This window comes from Heterodontus francisci, chromosome 11, assembly GCF_036365525.1.
Source record: "Heterodontus francisci isolate sHetFra1 chromosome 11, sHetFra1.hap1, whole genome shotgun sequence".
Classification (NCBI taxonomy): Eukaryota; Metazoa; Chordata; class Chondrichthyes; order Heterodontiformes; family Heterodontidae; genus Heterodontus; species Heterodontus francisci.
In genome coordinates this window covers 87,192,831-87,211,200 of record NC_090381.1, presented here as the reverse complement: position 1 = coordinate 87,211,200, position 18,370 = coordinate 87,192,831, and the positions used below count along the sequence as shown (strand labels likewise).

At 44.2% G+C, this 18,370-nt stretch overlaps 1 protein-coding gene across 1 annotated transcript in view; it reads left to right on the top strand.

The window, feature by feature from the left end:
- The first annotated feature begins 558 nt into the window (after positions 1 to 558).
- alg3 (ALG3 alpha-1,3- mannosyltransferase) overlaps positions 559 to 18,370 on the top strand; it is a 39,421-nt gene continuing 21,609 nt past the window's right edge. Inside the window, exons 1-5 of the mRNA XM_068042406.1 lie at positions 559 to 846; positions 3,345 to 3,444; positions 7,531 to 7,678; positions 9,537 to 9,697; positions 11,549 to 11,669. Of these exons, the coding sequence (XP_067898507.1) occupies positions 651 to 846; positions 3,345 to 3,444; positions 7,531 to 7,678; positions 9,537 to 9,697; positions 11,549 to 11,669 (726 nt within the window). The 5' untranslated portion in view covers positions 559 to 650. The remainder of the gene's footprint in view (positions 847 to 3,344; positions 3,445 to 7,530; positions 7,679 to 9,536; positions 9,698 to 11,548; positions 11,670 to 18,370) is intronic.

The following is an 18,370-nucleotide window of genomic DNA, read 5'->3' as shown; positions in this document are numbered from 1 at the left end:
CAAGGAGAACAGTCCCAGCTTCTCCAACCTATCCATATAACTCATGTTCCTCATCCCTGAAACCATTTTTGTGAATCTTTTCTGCACCCTCTCTAATACTTTAACATCCTTCCAAAAGTGTGGCACCCAGAGCTGGACACAATATTCCAGTTGAGGCTGAATCAGTATTCTATACAGGTTTAACACAACTCCCTTATTTTTCCTATTCTATGCCCCTAAAGCCCGGGATCCGATATGCTTTATTAACCACTTTCTCAACCTTCAATGGTTTGTGAACATATACACCCAAGTTCCTCTGCTCCTGCACCCCCTTTAGAATTTATACTGCCTCTCCTCCTTATTCCTACCAAAATGAATCACTTCACACGTCTGTGCATTAAATATTATCTGCCTGTCCATTCCACCAGCCTGTCTATGTCCTCGTGAGGTTTATCACTTCAAGAGAAAGTTTATAATTTTTTAATTAAGCTATTTATAAATTTAGCGTCAGTCATCAAACTCAAGGGTTACAGATGAAAAGGGTTCGCGGCGGGGGAAGTGTTTTTGGGTAGAGCAGGTGAGAGGGTTTCGCCGCTTCCGCTCTCTTTCTCTCTGGGCCGCTTGGAGTTGTTTCTTTGCCGTGCTGCGGCTCATGTGGATGGGGTGGAGAGATGCAGAAAGCGGCGAGTTGGAAGTCGAAGGGCCGCGCGGTTCCCTCCGGCCGGAGCCTGGGCCTCGGTTACCTCGGGACACTGTGGCAGGAGAAGCGCTGGATCCTGTTCAGACCGCACTACACGCTGCCGGTGGCCGCCTGCCTCTGGCTGGCTGAGATCTGTGTTAACCTCTGGGTCATTAGGAAAGTGCCCTGTAAGTAAAGACAGCGCTTAGATAGCGAGCAGCGCAGGAGGGAAGCTGTCTGCTGTCAGTGTTAATGCGACCTGAAATTAGAAACCTGCTCATTGCTGAAGGAGGCCTGTCTTTCCCAACTGGGAATTTAAAGGGTCCACATTGCGTTTGTCAGATAATTTACCATGTTGAGCAGCGCGATAGTTTGAGCATTGCAGACCTAACACGGTATTATGAGACAGGCAGATGCTGCTCAGTTCCTGATCTCAGAGACAGAATAGGGTGAGGATGACAAGTGATCACCATGGGATCTTTTGAAGAAGCAATGGGACGGGATAGCCCTTATTGTGGATGGCAACAGATGTCTCAGTAATCATCCACATGACCTATTTGCAGACATAGGAAGTCCACATTCTGCCTGCTATTTTCTACAGCAAAATTGTGCAGTTAGTATACTGAAAACACAAGATTGCAGCGATTTTAAAAGGGATAAAACAAAGTGCTGTAAATACTCAGCAGGTCTGAGTTAATGTGACCTTTCATCAGACCTGAAATGTTAACTCTTTCTCTCTCCACAGATGCTGCCAGATCTGCTGAGTGTTGCCTGCACTTTCTGTTTTTATTTGATTTCCAGCATCTGCAGTATTTTGCTTTTAATTTTAAAAGGGAATTGGACAGGTACTTGAGGATGAGGAACTTATAAGGTTATGAACAAAAAGCAGGGATGTGGGACTAAGCATGTGGCTCTTTCAAAGAACCAGCACAAAGTGCTGAATGGCCTCCATCTGATCTATAAGTTTCTATGATTCTATGATGAATATCTTCAGGGATAGAGTCCACCTGAGAACAATATTGTAAGTCAAATGTGTCATGGATTTTATTATAAATCCTTTTTTAAAAGAGGCTTGCATATTGTATTTTTGCACAGTAACTGATGAGTTGAGGAGTTGTCATAAAGAATTGGGAATTCGGATGATTATTGAAATGAATCATTCAGTTTGATTCAATACAAATCCCTCAACTATACAATTACTTTGTAACATGCTAGATATTGCAGCTGTCTGCTGCAACTGTGCAGGCACCCTGAAATAGTACAGTCACAAGATGCCTATTCAGTTTTACACAGGCTAAATTATATTTTTGCAAAAGAATTGTTGGTAATCTTCATATTTACATAAATTTACTGCATTTGAAATTTGCTTGTAAAAAAAAAAGTACCATATGAACATTTTTATCATGAATTCTTTGAGATGGAGGTAGCCGAGCAACTGACCTCCTCATTTTTTTTTACGTGTAGTCGCATTCTGGATGGGCAGGGGTGCAGGCAGGTGGGAAAACCCCACAGACAACTCAACACTGAGTCCCAGGTCATTTTACCTTTAAGCCTTGTATAAGTAGTCCAGCAAATTGTCAGAAACCAGCCAGTGGGCAAGAGTGAGGAATTGGCACAGGAGCCTTAGGATGCCAGGGGCCCAATGGAACTGTCCTTGGCATAACCTCGGTACTGGCTAACAGCTTTGACAGCCAATGCCAGGGAGCAGCGGGAGGGGCAAGGACTCCTTGCAGAGCCTGGTTGAAAGGTGTGAGGCACTCCTGCTCTTCATCCTCCTGTCCCACAAGGAGTTCTCACAAAAAGTAATTTTACAAAAGTTACTTTGGCCTCTTTTGGCAAGTCAACACCTCCCTGATGTGGTTCCACACAGTGTGGGCTTCACCTGACTCCTTGTTAAAATTACATCCCAGCTACGACTTTTGAATTTAAAATAGGCCCCATGTTTGCCCATAGCTGGAGCCCTGGCCAGCTTTAAAGTTGACAAAGATGAAATGGTGCTGGATTGCACTAGAGTGACCTCAGGCTGTTAAGTGGACTCAGCCTAATTTTAAAACTCCCAGACGCCATTCTCGCTAAGTGAGGGGGGTTAAAATCAAGGCCAGTATGTCTCTTGGTGCACAATCTATTGCAACATCGTGCAATGAATGCGTAGTTCAATTGAAAAATTCAAAGAATAAATTGATTTGTTTCTGAATAAACAGGAGCATTGTTACCTTTCTATGATGATTTTTCTATATGACCCTTGGAGTTTGAGCAGTGCTCTTGTCAGCCTTAGATGAACTATTCCAATGATCCATGTTGGGGAATAGAGAGGAAAATGAGCAGTGATTTTGATACCGGCTGTGAGGTTACCATTCTAAACCAAGCCACTCTTCCGGTTAGTCAGAAGTACAGTAACCCACACTTGATTCCTTCTATGCAGGTGTAAAAATATCACATGGCGAATGGGCATCTTTCTTTCCTTCTGGGGAAAAGTGCTCGGCTGCTACTTGATAACTGTCTAGTTTTGACGGTAGTTCATCGACCTAAAACATTAACTCTGTTTCTCTTTCCACAGTTGCTGCCAGATCTGCTGAGTTTTCCAGCATTTTCTGTTTTTATTTCAGATTTCCAACATCTGTAGTATTTGCTTTTGTGGAAATATCAATTAATTTGAGATTTTAAAAAAAATTTCCTTTACTTTCAGACACAGAAATCGACTGGAGAGCCTATATGGATGAGGTGGAAGGTGTGATTAATGGAACATATGATTACACGCAGTTGAAAGGAGACACAGGACCTCTCGTGTAAGTGTAATACACAGAGTTCCTCCATTACAACTAATTGTCTGATCAAACATCTTTAAACGGCGTCCACTCACTGATTTCATAAATGTGTTTATTACAGGTTTTCTTTAGTGTGCAAATATAATTGCATTTTCTTTCTCCAGACTTGGAGTACCTTTTCTTCACACCACTACCACCGCCCCTCCCCCTGCCCCCATCAACCCCTCCTCCTGCATCGCTTCTCCTGTGTAATGCTGAAAACTCCTCCACCAGCCATACTCTATAACCAGCTACTGAGCAATGTGTTTTCAAGAAGGAGTTAGATATAGCTGTTGGGTCTAAAAGGATCAAAGGGTATGGGGCAAAAGCGGGAACAGGTTACTGAGTTGGATGATCAGCCATGACCATAATGAATGATGGAGCAGGCTCGAAGGGCCGAATGGCCTACTGCTGCTCCTATTTTCTATGTCTGAATGCCAGAGTGAGCGGGCATTTTTCTTTCCCTGTGGGAAAAATGCTTTGCTGCTACTTGGCAACTGTCCACAATTGCACAGAGGGCATCAAGAGTTCACTCTGGCTCATAAACCAAGGCCTGTGTTAGCAGTGGTACATTTGTGAGAGTGCCTGGCAATAATGCTGACTTAAGCAAAGAGGTGCATGTACAATAAGGAGTTTGAGTGCAACTGATTGAACTGCTGCCATCTTTTGTGGGATGGCATTTGGAGAGAGGAGTTTTGCAAATGCATTGGGTCACCCTATCAGCAATTCCTATTATATGGATTCTCAGACTTTTTTTTACTGCTGTCTTGGAGATTACATTCACGATTCTGTCCTTTTTTTTTCTGAGCAATCACAAAAGAGTGGCCTTATCTTTTGTTAGTGACCGGCTGTCGCATGAGATGCATGACGAGTAACCTGCTGTGGGCACTTAGTGCTGCTAGATTTGTAAATGTATGTATTTATTTTACTGCTCATCAAGATGAATAGAACAATTTACAACTTTGGATACCTAGAGCTGAATTTTAACACCCAAACATGGGTGGCTCGGGATCAAGTGTGATGTTAAATATCTAAAACACGACCCCGCTTCCGAGTTTAACACAGGTGAGACAAGGGGTGGACAACCAACATGCTCCCAGAAGGCAGGTTGGAAGTTTAAACATTTTAATGAGGCTGACAGCCTCTGATTTCACCTGCTTTACGCCTTTATTGGATGCCAGCTGGGTTCCCCAGGCTGCAGGAAACCCAGCAATGGAAGGGAAGTGTAGACAGTGGCAGGGAGAAGGTAGGTGCCTTTACTGCACTGCTTGTGGATCAGGAGGAGCCAGAGTGCTTCCCCTTGGTCCCCCAAGCTTCCCTCCACCACACAAAGACACCTGGGATCGGAGATCAGACCTGCCTGCTCCAGAGTCCTACCTGCCTGAATGGAAGCCAAGTCTGTCAAATTGGCCTGACTTCTAGGCGGGGTACCAGTCAAGTTAAAATTCCACAACATGCAGGGAAGCCCTGACTGCCAGGTTTCCTGACCAAAACTCAGTTCTTCCACTCTTCCCATCCCCCGCCCAGCTCACCGATGCTTGGTTTGGGTTCTGCCAGGGCCACTCCGCTCCTGATCTCATAACAGCCTTGAACCAAACATGGATAAAAGCTGAATTCCAGAGGTGAGGTGAGAGTGACTGCCCTTGACATCAAGGCAGCATTTGACAGTGAGGAATCAAAGAGCCGTAGTCAAACTGGAGTCAATGAGAATCAAGGAGAAAACTCTCCACTCGTTGGTTGGAGTCATACCTCGCACAAAGGAAGATGGTTGTGTTTGTTGTAGGGCAATCATCTCAGCTCTAGGACACTGCTGCAGGAGTTCCTCAGGGTAGTGTCCTAAGCCCAGCTGTCTTCAGCTGCTTCATCAATGACCTTCTCTCTATCATAAGGTCAGAAGTGGGGATGTTCACTGATGATTGTATAATATTCAGTACCATTCACGACTCCTCGGATACTGAAGCAGCCCATGTCCAGATGCAGCAAGACCTGAACATTCAGGCTTGGGCTGATAAGTGGCAAGTGACATTCACACCACACAAATGCCAGGCAGTCAGGATCTCCATTGAGAGAAGCTAACCATCTCCCCTTGACATTCAACAGCATTACCGTTACTGAATCCCCCACTATCAACATTCTCTGGGTACCATTGACTAGAAAGTGAACAGCCATATAAATACTGTGGCTATAAGAACAGGTGAGAGGCTGGAAATTCTGTGGCGAGTAACTCCCCTCCTCACTCCTGAAAACCTGTCCACCATCTACAAGGCACAAGTCGAGATGTAATGGAATACTCTCCACTTGTCTGGATGAGTATGGCTTCAACAATACTCGGGAAGCTTGACATCATCCAGGACAAAGCAGCCCGCTTGATCGGCCCCCTATCCATCATCTTTTGACATTCACTCCCTCCACTACTGACGCACAGTAGTAACAGTGTGTACCATCTACAAGATGCACTGCAGCAACTCAGCACGCCACCTTTGACAGCACCTTCCAAACCCACGACCTCTTCCACCTAGAAGGACAAGGACAGCAGATGCATGGGAACACTGCCACCTGCAATTTCCTTCCAAGGCGCACACCATCCTGACTTGGAAATATATCACCATTCCTTTACTGTCACTGGATCAAAATCCTGGTACCCCCTTCCTAACAGCACTTTGGGTGTACCCGCACCAGATGGACTGCAGTGGTTCAAGAAGGAAGCTCGCCACCACCTTCTCAAGTGCAATTAGGGACAGGCAACAGGTACTGGCCTTCCCAGCGATGCCCACATCACATGAAAGAATAAATAGATTTACTGGGCAGTCCTCTCAGCAAAGATGGTACTGAATAGCCAAGTAGCCAAACACTTTAAACTTCAGGTAGATTTCCAGCTCCTGTCCAAGATGCAGATACCGATACAATGACTTCTCATTGAAAACAAAAATTGCAGTCTTCTCTTCAATGTTTCAGACTTGTCGCTCTCAAACATCCTCGGCCCTGCATATGACAGTCTTGATGGCATGGTTCCACCAGTATCTCTTAAGTCACCAAAAAAAGCTGCTGCAACTCATATTTACCAATGGCCAGCTCCCAGAAACCACTTTCTGTCCCTACAGCTTCTCTGCCAAAAAGTCTGCAGTCTGCTTGAACTCTATAATCTTCAAATCTGAGCTTGGATAGCTCTAGTCAAATGCCTCTGGTCTAATAGGCTGTGTCTTATCTGTTTTCAAGCAGTTTCAATTTCCCCAGAAACCTGAAGTTTTTAGTTTTCCTGTCAAGTTGGGCGTCTGTCTTTTTAAAAAAAAAAAAGTATTTGAAACCAGTGTCACTGCACCTAACAGAATTCAACAAGTCATGTTCCAACAACAGTCTGCTCACACTCCTCCACTGGTCTCGTAGACCACGGACTCCATCACACTACACTTCACAAGTACCATTTGGCTTTAAAGTGCTTTGAGACATCCTGTGGTCATGAAAGGTGCTATATAAATGCAAGTCGTTTTTCTTTTTAGCGATGGAAATCTATTGATTTTTTTTTTCCTGTTGATATTCCAGTATCAGCTTTCTATACTCCTGGTAATTGTCAGGGTAAATTTGTGAGATAAGTGCTCTTCCTTCCCAAGGAGAGTGACTCAGGCTGATGTATGGTCCCATAAGCACCAATAGCCCATTATACCTCATGCAAGCGACCATTCTTTATGTGTGACCCTAAGCAGTCAGAGACAGGTGGAAAAATAAACTGTAACTGTCATTAAAGCTGTAATTACCCAGTCTCCTACATTATGTAGTTTACAGCAGAGATAATAGGGTGGTGAGGAGAGAAAAGTGCTGTTTCCCAGCTCCTGAGGCCATTTTTGATGCCCCATTATTACTGTAGTTAAAGTCAGCTAACTGTTTGTGATAGGAAGGGGAGCATTTCCATCAGGTTGATAGAACTGTATTTGAGCGCATTCTGTTTGTTGCATGGTATAGATATCAAATGTATATGCATGAATACAGAGCGGCACACAGAAGGATAATTGTACAGTCGCTGGAATTAATGTCCAGGACACTAATACACTGTGCTATCCTTTCTCTGCACAGTTATCCTGCTGGGTTTGTTTATATCTTTATGATGCTGTATTACATCTCAGATCATGGAGTAAACATCCATCTCGGACAGTACATGTTTGCCATTTTCTACCTCATCACCCTGCTGCTGGTCTTCAGGATTTATAATCATACAAAAAAAGTGAGTAGCATCTTGGAAGTGGACCATGTTCTTATGCAAATATTTGACTGACTTGCCTTCTTTATTGCTGTGTGTGTTCATGTTGCAAAAGTGGACACTTTAAAAAAAAAAACTACAAGACAATACATCTCTTTATAAACCTTGGAGTAAAGAATGCATGCAATTTTCAGTGATTGTGGCATAGGATATAATGAAGGCCAGAGTGCAATGGCCAAACCTGGTTCTTAGCACTGATCTCTAGGGTAATCTCAAGTTTCCTCCTCCTAACCCCCATTCCGTTAGGCTATTATCTCAGTTCAAGTGTTGTCCAGATATTGGACGCTTTGATGCCATTATCTAAGAAGGCATCCTTCTCGAGCCTTTTTCAATGGAAGTGTTAAACAACTGCAAGGAATGTTACTAAGCAGCCAGGTACTTGTCCTTTTGATTCCAGTTTTCTTCTTCCTCTCCCTCTCATTTTTGTAAAGTACACGAACTTTACTTTGTGTCTACCTCCCTGAGGTTGAGAACTCACTATGCTTGTCATCTTAGCACTGCATGAGAGAGCAATTTCATCTATACTGGCCTTTTGAATTCCATGATTTAATGATTTTTTTTTTCTCCTCCCTTTCTTGACTCTCCATGAAGTGTAGTTACATCTAGTACCTTTCTCTGGTGGCCTGCCCTTAGTCATCTTTGACCTGTCTGATCCTTCATTATGTATCTGTAAACTTTCCAGCTGTGGAAGACATCACAAAATCACAGAATTGTTATAGCACAGAAGGAGGCCTTTCAGCCTGTTGTGTCTGCGCTGGCTCTCCAAAAAGCAATTTACCTACTGCCACTTCCGCTTCTCCCTGTAGTCCTGCACGTTCTTCCTTTTCAGATAACAATCCAATTCCCTCTTGAATACCTCGATTGAACCTGCCTCCACCCCACACTCAGGCAGCACATTCCAGATCCTAACCAGTCGCTGAGTGAAAAAGTTTTTCCTCATGTCTCCATTGCTTCTTTTGCCAGTCATCCTGAACCCCTTCCCTCTTGTTCTCAATCCTTCCACCAATGGGAACAATTTTTCTCTATTTACTCTGTCCAGACCCCTCATGATTTTGAATACCTCTATCAAATCTACTCTCAACCTTCTCTTCTCCAAGGAAAACAGTCCCAACTTCTCCAAACTATTCACGTAACTGAAGTTCCACACCCAGAAACCATTCTTGTGAATCTTTTCTGCATTCTCTCTAATGCCTTCACATCTTTCTTAGACTGGTGCCCAGAACTGGACACAATCTCCCAACTGAACTTGAATCTGTCCCCACACAGCATCCACCCATGCACAGTTCTGGTGAGTGGGGGGGAATGCAGTGGCTGTGTTTCGGGGTCAATGTATAGCAACCAGAAGTGAGAACCTTGAACTATCCCAGGGTTGCTGCAACCAGCCGATGTGCCCTATAACTGCCCCAGCTAACTCGGCACAAATTGTTTTGATATGACCCATATGTTTACCTTTGAGCGATTGACTTTAAAGAAGTTGGGCGGCATGAGGGAGAGAGTCGAAGGATGGGTCATTCCTAGGTTCATGTTGCACGCCACCTAGCAGATGACTTAATGGTGACATTGGCAAAGGCTGGCAGGTCACCTGATGTTTCCTTAGCGAATGGTGTATGGCATTTTATGGGTCATTTTGATAATCTCTGTATTCCAATGTTTACTGGTGATTTTCCTACAGACAAGTTGTGGGGGGTTTGCAGTTCCATTGGGTGAATGTGTAGTAAAAGAATTCCACCAAGTACTTTATTTGCAGTGGACAACATTTGTTCTTCAAATACTAAAGCTCAAATCCCCACACTGTCTGATCTAACATAATCTTTTTTTCTAGGTTCCGCCATTTGTGTTTTTCTTCATGTGCTGTGCCTCCTATCGGATCCACTCTATCTTCATCCTTCGACTCTTTAATGACCCTATTGCCATGATGATCCTCTACATGGCTGTAAACCTCTTTTTGAACAATCGCTGGTCACTGGGCTGCTGTTTCTTTAGGCAAGTGCTGTAAAAACTTAGTTGGTGTTATTATTCCAGTGTGTAAATAGTAAAAACATACTAACATATCAAAAAAGGACAGGAAAAGACCAGATGGTCTATTAAGCCTTTTCCATCCTGACTAAGTACAACCTAGACACATCTCTCCCTTTGCCCCTTGCAGTCATGCAATCTCATTGGACAAGCAAAAAAAAAGAAAAATCTTGAGGCTAATTTAGAAAAAATTCAAAGACGAGTGAACTCCAGGAGGCAATGGTGTTTGACAATCCTCATTAACCTACCTGCTTTGTATAACTCAAGATATCTTCCACTTATGTACTTATGCAGATACTTAGAGCAAGCCCACACACATACTGCACATATTGCAGTCTCTTCCAAATGTCAGTGACTTTCTGCAAAAGGAGCCCTTCCTGGCATTTAATTTAACTTTTGTGCTTTCAGAGCTTGGAATGATGTCCCCAAGTCCTCCCCTGACTATCTAGTTTTACTAATCTATCCACTTGGACAGAATTTAATCCCTTCCTTCGTTTTAAAAACCTCAATCATATCCCCTTGAAGTTTATCCTTCTCCAAAGTGAAAAAGCACCAGTTCTCCATGCCTGTCCCAATAATGTAAGCTAGGTATCATTGAGTGGCCCTCCTCTATTACTTTTCCAGGACCACTATGTCCTCCACTATTCGCAAAGCAAGGTCCCACAACTCCAGTGAGATGAATAACTAGTTAATCTGTTTGGGTGGTGTTGATTGAGGGATGAATCTTGGCCAGCACACATAGAGATCTCTTTTTCTGTAAAAGTGACATGGGATCTTTTATGGCCACCGGGCAGGAATGCTGAGTGTTCTAACGAAAGGTCACTGACCTGAAATATTAAATCTGTTTCTATTTCCAGATGCTGCCTGACCAGTTGTCCATTTCCTGTTTATATCACAGGAAATTGGGTTTGTTGAGTTAATGTTGCATCTGAAACATAGCACCTCAAACAATGCAGGAACTCATTGCGTTATCAGCCTAGATTATGTGCAGTGGGACTTGAACCTGCAATATTTTGACTCTCAACCAAGAGAGCTACGACTGAGTTAAACTTGCACTCGTGGTGTGCAATGTGTGTTGCAACACTACCCTGGCATCTCTATTCATGAGGGTTGCAGGGCAGTTCTTTACAGGCACTATTTGATGAAGTGGTACTATCTTATTTCTGGAACTGCAGTTAATCCAAGCCAGGCATATGTCCTCTTTTGGGCTGTTTAGGTTTGAAGGATTATTGACCTGTTTGCAGTGGACACTTGTGCAGAGCACAAAACTAGCCAGAATTTGACAAATGTTGAAACTGATTGAGTAGTTCTGTGCAGAGATCATAAGAAACCTTGCAGAAAATAAATACAAGGAAAACATTGATGCAACAGGGAGAATGCTGTTGAGCTTTAGGGTGACAAATGAGCTGCATTACATCACACCATAATGTGTGCTGACCTTGAATTATTTAAATTGTCTCAATGATTTAACGTTCTGCTTTCATGTCAAAATAGAAATAAATCTGTTTCTGAATCTAGATGTAGTTTAAAATATATGTATTTCTGAATTTACTTTACAAAGCGTATATAAGAAAAAAAATAAACACAACTCCTGAACAGACGGTGCAGATAATTTTCACCTTTAACACTTGGCATAAATAAATCAGCAGAAATGAAAATCAGGTGGGTTTTATATAACACAATCAATTCACTCCACTCATGTGATGAAGGTAAACATTACCCTCTATCTATATATATTTTTATTTTATAAAGCAGTTTTTAGTTAACATTCTGTCAGACCACAAAATGTGAATGTTATCCTATTTGTTCCCTGGGCAGTTTAGCTGTTTCGGTAAAGATGAACATTTTGCTCTTCGCTCCAGGACTGCTGTTCCTTCTAATCTCTGAGTTTGGATTGGTGCGAACCATCCCAAAGCTCGGCATTTGTGCTACGTTGCAGGTATGTGAAAACTCAGATCTTCAGTTTTTCTGTGAATTGAAATATCTGTAAAATGTAAAAATTGCATTTGAGGTGTAAAATCTTAAATACACAAGATAAATATTTCTAAGGAAAGCCGCTCGGCCTGTCTTAGCTCATCCTTCCAGAATGACTCGATAGTTCCCTTCCCGCAGATCACAGCATCCACTTGTTTGTTAAATGATCTTAGATTTTTTATTCGTTCATGAGATGTGAGTGCTGGCAAGGCCAACGTTTCTTGACCATCCCTAATTGCCCTCGAGAAGGTGGTGGTGAGCTGCCTTCTTAAACCGTTGCAGTCCATGTGATGTACTGTTACTGGATTTTGACCCAGCGATAGTGAATGAACGGTGATATATTTCCGAGTCAGGGTGGGGTGTGGCTTGGAGGGAAACTTGCAGATGGTGGTGTTCCCATGCACCTGCTGCCCTTGTCCTCCTAGGTAGCAGAGGTCGTGGGTTTGGAAGATGGTTTCAAAGAAGCTGTGGCGAATTGCTGCAGTTCATTCTGTAGATGGTACACATTTCTGACACTGTGTGCTGGTCGTGGAGGGAATAAATCCTTAAGGTGCCGGATGGAGTGCCTATCTGGGTTTGTCTTGGATGGAGTGGATCTTCTTGGAGCTGCACCCATCCAGACAAGTGGAGAGTATTCCATCACACTCCTGACTTTTTATTTTATTTATTCATTCATGTGAAGTGGGCATCGCTGGCTAGGCCAGCATTTATTGCCCATCCCCAATTGCCCTTGAGAAGATCGTGGTGCGCTGCCTTCTTGAACCACTGCAGTCCATGTGGGGTAGGTACACCCACAGTGCTCTTAGGAAGGGAGTTCCAGGATTTTGACCCAGTGACAGTGAAGGAATGGCGATATAGTTCCAAGTCAGGATAGTGTGTGTCTTGGAGGGGAACTTGCAGGTGGTGGTGTTCCCAGGCATTTGCTGCCTTTGTCCTTCTAGTTGGTAGAGGTTGCAGGTTTGGAAGGTGCTGTCTAAGGAGCCTTGGTGTGTTGCTGCAGTGCATCTTGTAGATGGTACACACTGCTGCCACTGTGCGTCGGTGGTGGAGGGAGTGAATGTTTGTGGATTGGGTGCCAATCAAGTGGGCTGCTTTGTCCTGGATGGTGTCGAGCTTCTTGAGTATTGTTGGAGCTGCAGCCATCCAGGCAAGTGGAGAGTATTCCATCACACTCCTGACTTGTGCCTTAGAGGTGGTGGACAGGCTTTGGGGAGTCGAGAAGTGAGGTGCTTGCCACAGGATTCCTAGCCTCTGACCTGCTCTTGTAGCCACGGTATTTATATGGCTACTCTAATTAAGTTTCTGGTCAATGGTAACCCCCCAGGATGTTGATAGTGGAGGCTTCAGCGATCGTAATGCTTGGAATGTCCAGGGGTAATGGTTAGATTTTCACTTGTTGGAGATGGTCATTGCCTGGCACTTGTGTGGTGCGAGTGTTACTTGCCACTTAACAGCCCAAGCCTGGATATTGTCTAGGTCTTGCTGCATTTCTACACGCACTGCTTCAGTATCTGAGGAGTCGCGAATGGTGCTGAACATTGTGCAATCATCAGCGAACATTCTCACTTCTGACCTTATGATTGAAGGAAGGTCGTTGATGAAGCAGCTGAAGATAGTTGGGCCTAGGACACTACCCTGAGGAACTCCTGCAGTGATGTCCTAGTTGAGATGATTAACCTCCAACAACCGCAACCATCTTCCTTTACACTATCTATGATTCCATCCAGCGGAGAGTTTTCCCGCTGATTCCCATTGACTTCAGTTTTGCTAGGGCTCGGCCATACTCGATCAAATACTGCCTTGATGTCGAGGGCAGTCATTCTCACCTCACCTCTTGAGTTCAGCTCTTTTGTCCATGTTTGAACCAAGGTTGTAATGAGGTTTGGAGCTGAGTGGCCCAGGTGGAACCCAAACTAAGTGTCAGTGAACAGGTTCTTGCTAAGCAAGTACTGCTTGATAGCACTGTCGATGACCCCTTCCATCACTTTACTGATGATTGAGAGTAGACTGATGGGGGGGTATTTGACTGGGTTGGACTTGTCCTGCTTTTTGTGTACAGGAAATGCTAGTGCAATATTCCACATTGCCGGGTAGATGCCAGAGTTGGAGCTTGTCTGGAACAGCTTGGTTAGGGGTGTGGCAAGTTCTGGAGCACAGGTCTTCAGTCCTATTGCCAGAATATTGTCAGGGCCCATAGCCTTTGCAGTATCCAGTGCCTTCAGTCATTAGAAAATAGGCGACAAGTTTAGATAGAGAATCTGGATCGGCGCAGGCTTGGAGGGCCGAGGGGCCTGTTCCTGTGCTGTAATTTTCTTTGTTCTTTGTTCTATTTCTTGATATCACACTGAGTGAATCAAATTGGCTGAAGTCTGGCATCTGGATTGCTGGGGACTTCAGGAGGAGGCCGAGATGGATCATCAACTCGGCACCTGGCTGAAGATTGTTGCAAATGCTTCAGCCTTACCTTTTGCACTGATGTGCTGGTCTCCCCCATCATTGAGGATGAGGATATTTGTGGAGCCACCTCCTCCAGTTAGTTGTTTAATTGTCCACCACCATTCACGGCTGGATGTGGCAGGACTGCAGAGCTTAGATCTGATCCGTTGGTTATGGGATCGCTTAGCTTCGTCTATCGCATGCTGCTTACACAATTTGGCACGCAAGTAGTCCTGTGTTGTAGCCTCACCAGGTTGACACCTCATTTTGAGGTATGCTGTTCTTGGCATGCCTTCCTGCACTCTTCATTGAACCATGGTTGGTCTCCTGGCTTGATGGTAACGGTAGAGTGGGGAATTTGGCGAGCCATGAGGTTACAGATTGTGGTTGAGTACAATTCTGCTGCTGCTGATGGCCCACAGCACCTCCATGGATGCCCAGTTTTGCATTGCTAGATCTGTTCGAAATCTATCCCATTTAGCATCTGTCCCATACTTGTCTGAGAAATTCTGTTGCCACACCTAATTGAGCATTTAGCAGGATGTCTAAACTTGACATATTGCAAAAATTCAAATAATCTGTAATTCATTGTTGCAGATAAAGCCAACTTCTTCCAGAAGCTGGTAAATATCTGCTCACAAGGGAGATTGATGGTTATGAAGGTGAAAACAAGCGAAACTTGAAACAAAGAAAGGGCATTTGGTATACCAAGTCTGTTCCTTCCAGAAGTCATTTCAGTCATGCATTGTACCCAACCTATTTAATAACTGAATGAAAGATTCTAGAATATTTGTCCCCCTCTCTCAAAAATGACTGGAATTAAACTCCAGAATATCTACCTAATGTAAGGTTCATGGACTGCAACTTTGCGCTGTTGGAAAATAATTTGGCAGCATTTAGTTGTTTCTGTGCAAGTAACCATGCATACTGTTACGACCAGATGAGGAAGCGGTCTCAGGCTCCCCTTTCGCCCCTTCTCTGGTTTGACCGTAACAGAGTTTATAGATGGGCGTTTGGCAGTACAGAACTTGAGTATTGCTGAAAATAGAGACGTTGTTAAAGCTTTTCGTCTTGCACTCATCAGGACAATCTGCAAGAATACCAATGTAAGGGAAAACAACAACATTATACTGTATGAGAAGAGAGTGCTGATTGGTTGGCAAGTGAACTCTGATTGGTAGAGGCATTGCCATGGAGAGTGCACCAGTTTACAGTGACTGATAGTTAACTGCCAAGCTTCATTTGAAATTTAAACGAGGCAGCTTGACTCTGGTCAAGGCATTTCCCCGAGGAATGAACCAGCGAATGGCTGTCACTTATTTTGTTTAGCTGACACAGGTGCAATGTTTGTACATGGTCTTTCTTTCTGCAAAGAACAAGGCCCTATGTATTAATATATGTAGCTTCCAGTACACACACATGCGCCACGCTGCGAGCCCTACTGACAATCTTAAATTGGTTGTCAGCATAATTCTTAGCACGCTGAGGATTATTTTAGCAAATGTTGTCGAATCGCGGAATCACATCTAATGTTGGACACTGTTTTGAGTTTTGCAAGCACGGGCTGGTTGGGTACATCCTGTACCTTGCCCATTGCGAACAGCCAAGGGACATGTTTGATACAATCCGCCAGTCTTTGGGACGACCGGCCTATATACCTAGCATCACATTACTCATTTGTGTGATAGGTAGGACGTCTTTTTGGCTTGACGGTAGCATCCTGTTAGTGGTGAACACCACATGTGTTGCTGCGTAGTAGCAGCCGTGCAACAGCTAGCTTCACCTGTTTCTCAAATTTTTGGAATACATTACCCTTCCAGGGTAATTTGAGGTGCACTGGGCACTTTTCAGGGCCAAAAATGACAGCCTTAGGTCCGTTATTAAGTTTGCGCGATATGCAGTGAGAAATGATCTAACCAGGGTAGCCATTGTCATGCAGGATGTCTTTGATTCACCCTATTTCAGCATCAAGCTTGCATGGTGAGCAAATGGCTCGGGCCCTATTTACGAGGTTGCTGATAAGGCCAATCTTCTAGCACGTGGAACTGTAAGAAACTTGTGTGTATTGACCAGTGAAGGTAGATTTGCAGTAGACAGTGGTAGAAAACCCCTTAGCAGATTTCTTAAATAGTACATCAAGGAAAGGGAGCTCATTTGACTGCTCCATTTCAAAGATGAATTTGAGCGCAGGATGGAGCCCATTAAGACGTGTAAGGAAATTATTACATGCAGCTGCGGATTCAAATATAGCAAACGTATCATCTACATATTGAAAATATGCAAGAGCTAGGAGGGTAGGTGTCATGCCCTCAAAGACCCGTTTCTCATGGAACCCAACAAAGATGTTTGCAAGAGCTGGGCCGAGAGGGGATCCCATCGCAACACCATCTATTTGGGCATGCATGTTGTCGTTAAAACTGAACTCAACTGCGTGAGTTGCCAAGTTCATAAGTTCAATGAATACTGATTCATGCAATGGTGGCAGGTCTAGATCGACATGATATAGTGCTGCAGTGCAAATATCTATGGCTTCCTTAAGTGGAAGGAAGCTCTCACAAACATCTTTGTTTATTGTGGGAAAACCTCAACCTGTCATAAAACCAGCACCTCTAATCCCCAATAAAAACAAGAAATGCTGGAACCACTCAGCAGGTCTGGCAGCATCTGTGAAAAGAGAAGCAGAGTTAATGTTTCGGGTCAGTGACCCTTCTTCGTAACTGACAAGTATTAGAAAAGTCACAGGTTATAAGCAAGTGAGGTGGGGGTGGGGCAAGAGATAACAAAGGAGGTCTAGATTGGACCAGGCCACATAGCTGACCAAAAGGTCACGGAGCATAGGCAAACAATATGTTAATGGTGTGTTGAAAGACAAAGCATTAGTACAGATTAGGTGTTAATATACTGAATATTGAACAGCAGCAAGTGCAAACCTGAAAAAAACAGTGGGTAAGCAAACTGAACAGACTAAGATGAAATGAAATAAATGCAACAAAAAAAATTGTAAAAAATGTAAAAAAGAATGTGAAGAAAAAATGACTAAAAATGAAAGTAAAATGGGGGGCTGTCATGCTCTGAAATTATTGAACTCAATGTTCAGTCCGGCAGGCTGTAGTGTGCCTAATCGGTAATTGAGATGCTGTTCCTCGAGCTTGCATTGATGTTCACTGGAACACTGCAGCAATCCCAGAACAGAGATGTGAGCAGGGGGGAGTGTTGAAACGGCAAGCAACCGGAAGCTTAGGGTCCTGCTTGCGGACTGAGCGGAGATGTTCCGCAAAGCGGTCACCCAGTCTGCGCTTGGTCTCCCCAATGTAGAGGAGACCACACTGTGAGCAGCGAATACAGTATACTACATTGAAAGAAGTACAAGTAAATCGCTGCTTCACCTGAAAGGAGTGTTTGGGGCCTGGGATAGTGAGGAGAGAGGAGGTAAATGGGCAGGTATTACACCTCCTGCAATTGCAGGGGAAGGTGCCATGGGACGGGGACGAGGTGGTGGGGGTAATGGAGGAGTGGACCAGGGTGTCGCGGAGGGAACGATCCCTTCGGAATGCTGACAGGGGAAGGGAGGGGAAGATGCGACTGGTAGTGGCATCACGCTGGAGGTGGCGGAAATGGCGGAGGATGATCCTTTGGATATGGAGGCTGATGGGGTGAAAAGTGAGGACAAGGGGAACCCTGTCACGGTTCTGGGAGGGAGGGGAAGGGGTGAGGGTAGAGGTGCGGTAAATGGGCCGGACACGGTTGAGGGCCCTGTCAACCACAGTGGGGGGAAATCCTCGGTTGAGGAAACAGGAGGTCATATCAGAAGCACCGTCATGGAAGGTAGCATCATCAGAGCAGATGCGCCGGAGACGGAGAAACTGGGAGAATGGAATAGAGTCCTTACAGGAGGTAGGGTGTGAAGAAGTGTAGTCGAAGTAGCTGTGGGAGTCGGTGGGCTTATAATGGATATTAGTAGACAACCTATCCCCATACCAGTTTCTGAGGAACCATTTAGTAGAGTGTTTGTAGACGATGTAGGACCTTTACCGAAAACAAAAATGGGACACCAGTGTATACTCGCTATCATAGGTATGGCTACTCGGTTCCCAGAGGCCATTCCCTTGAAAACAATTTCTGCTAAGGTAATGGTAGAGAAGTTAACCCAGTTCTTCACTAGATTTGGATTATCGATTGAGGTTCAGTCAGATCAAGGTTCCAATTTTATGTCTAAAATTTTCCAGCAAG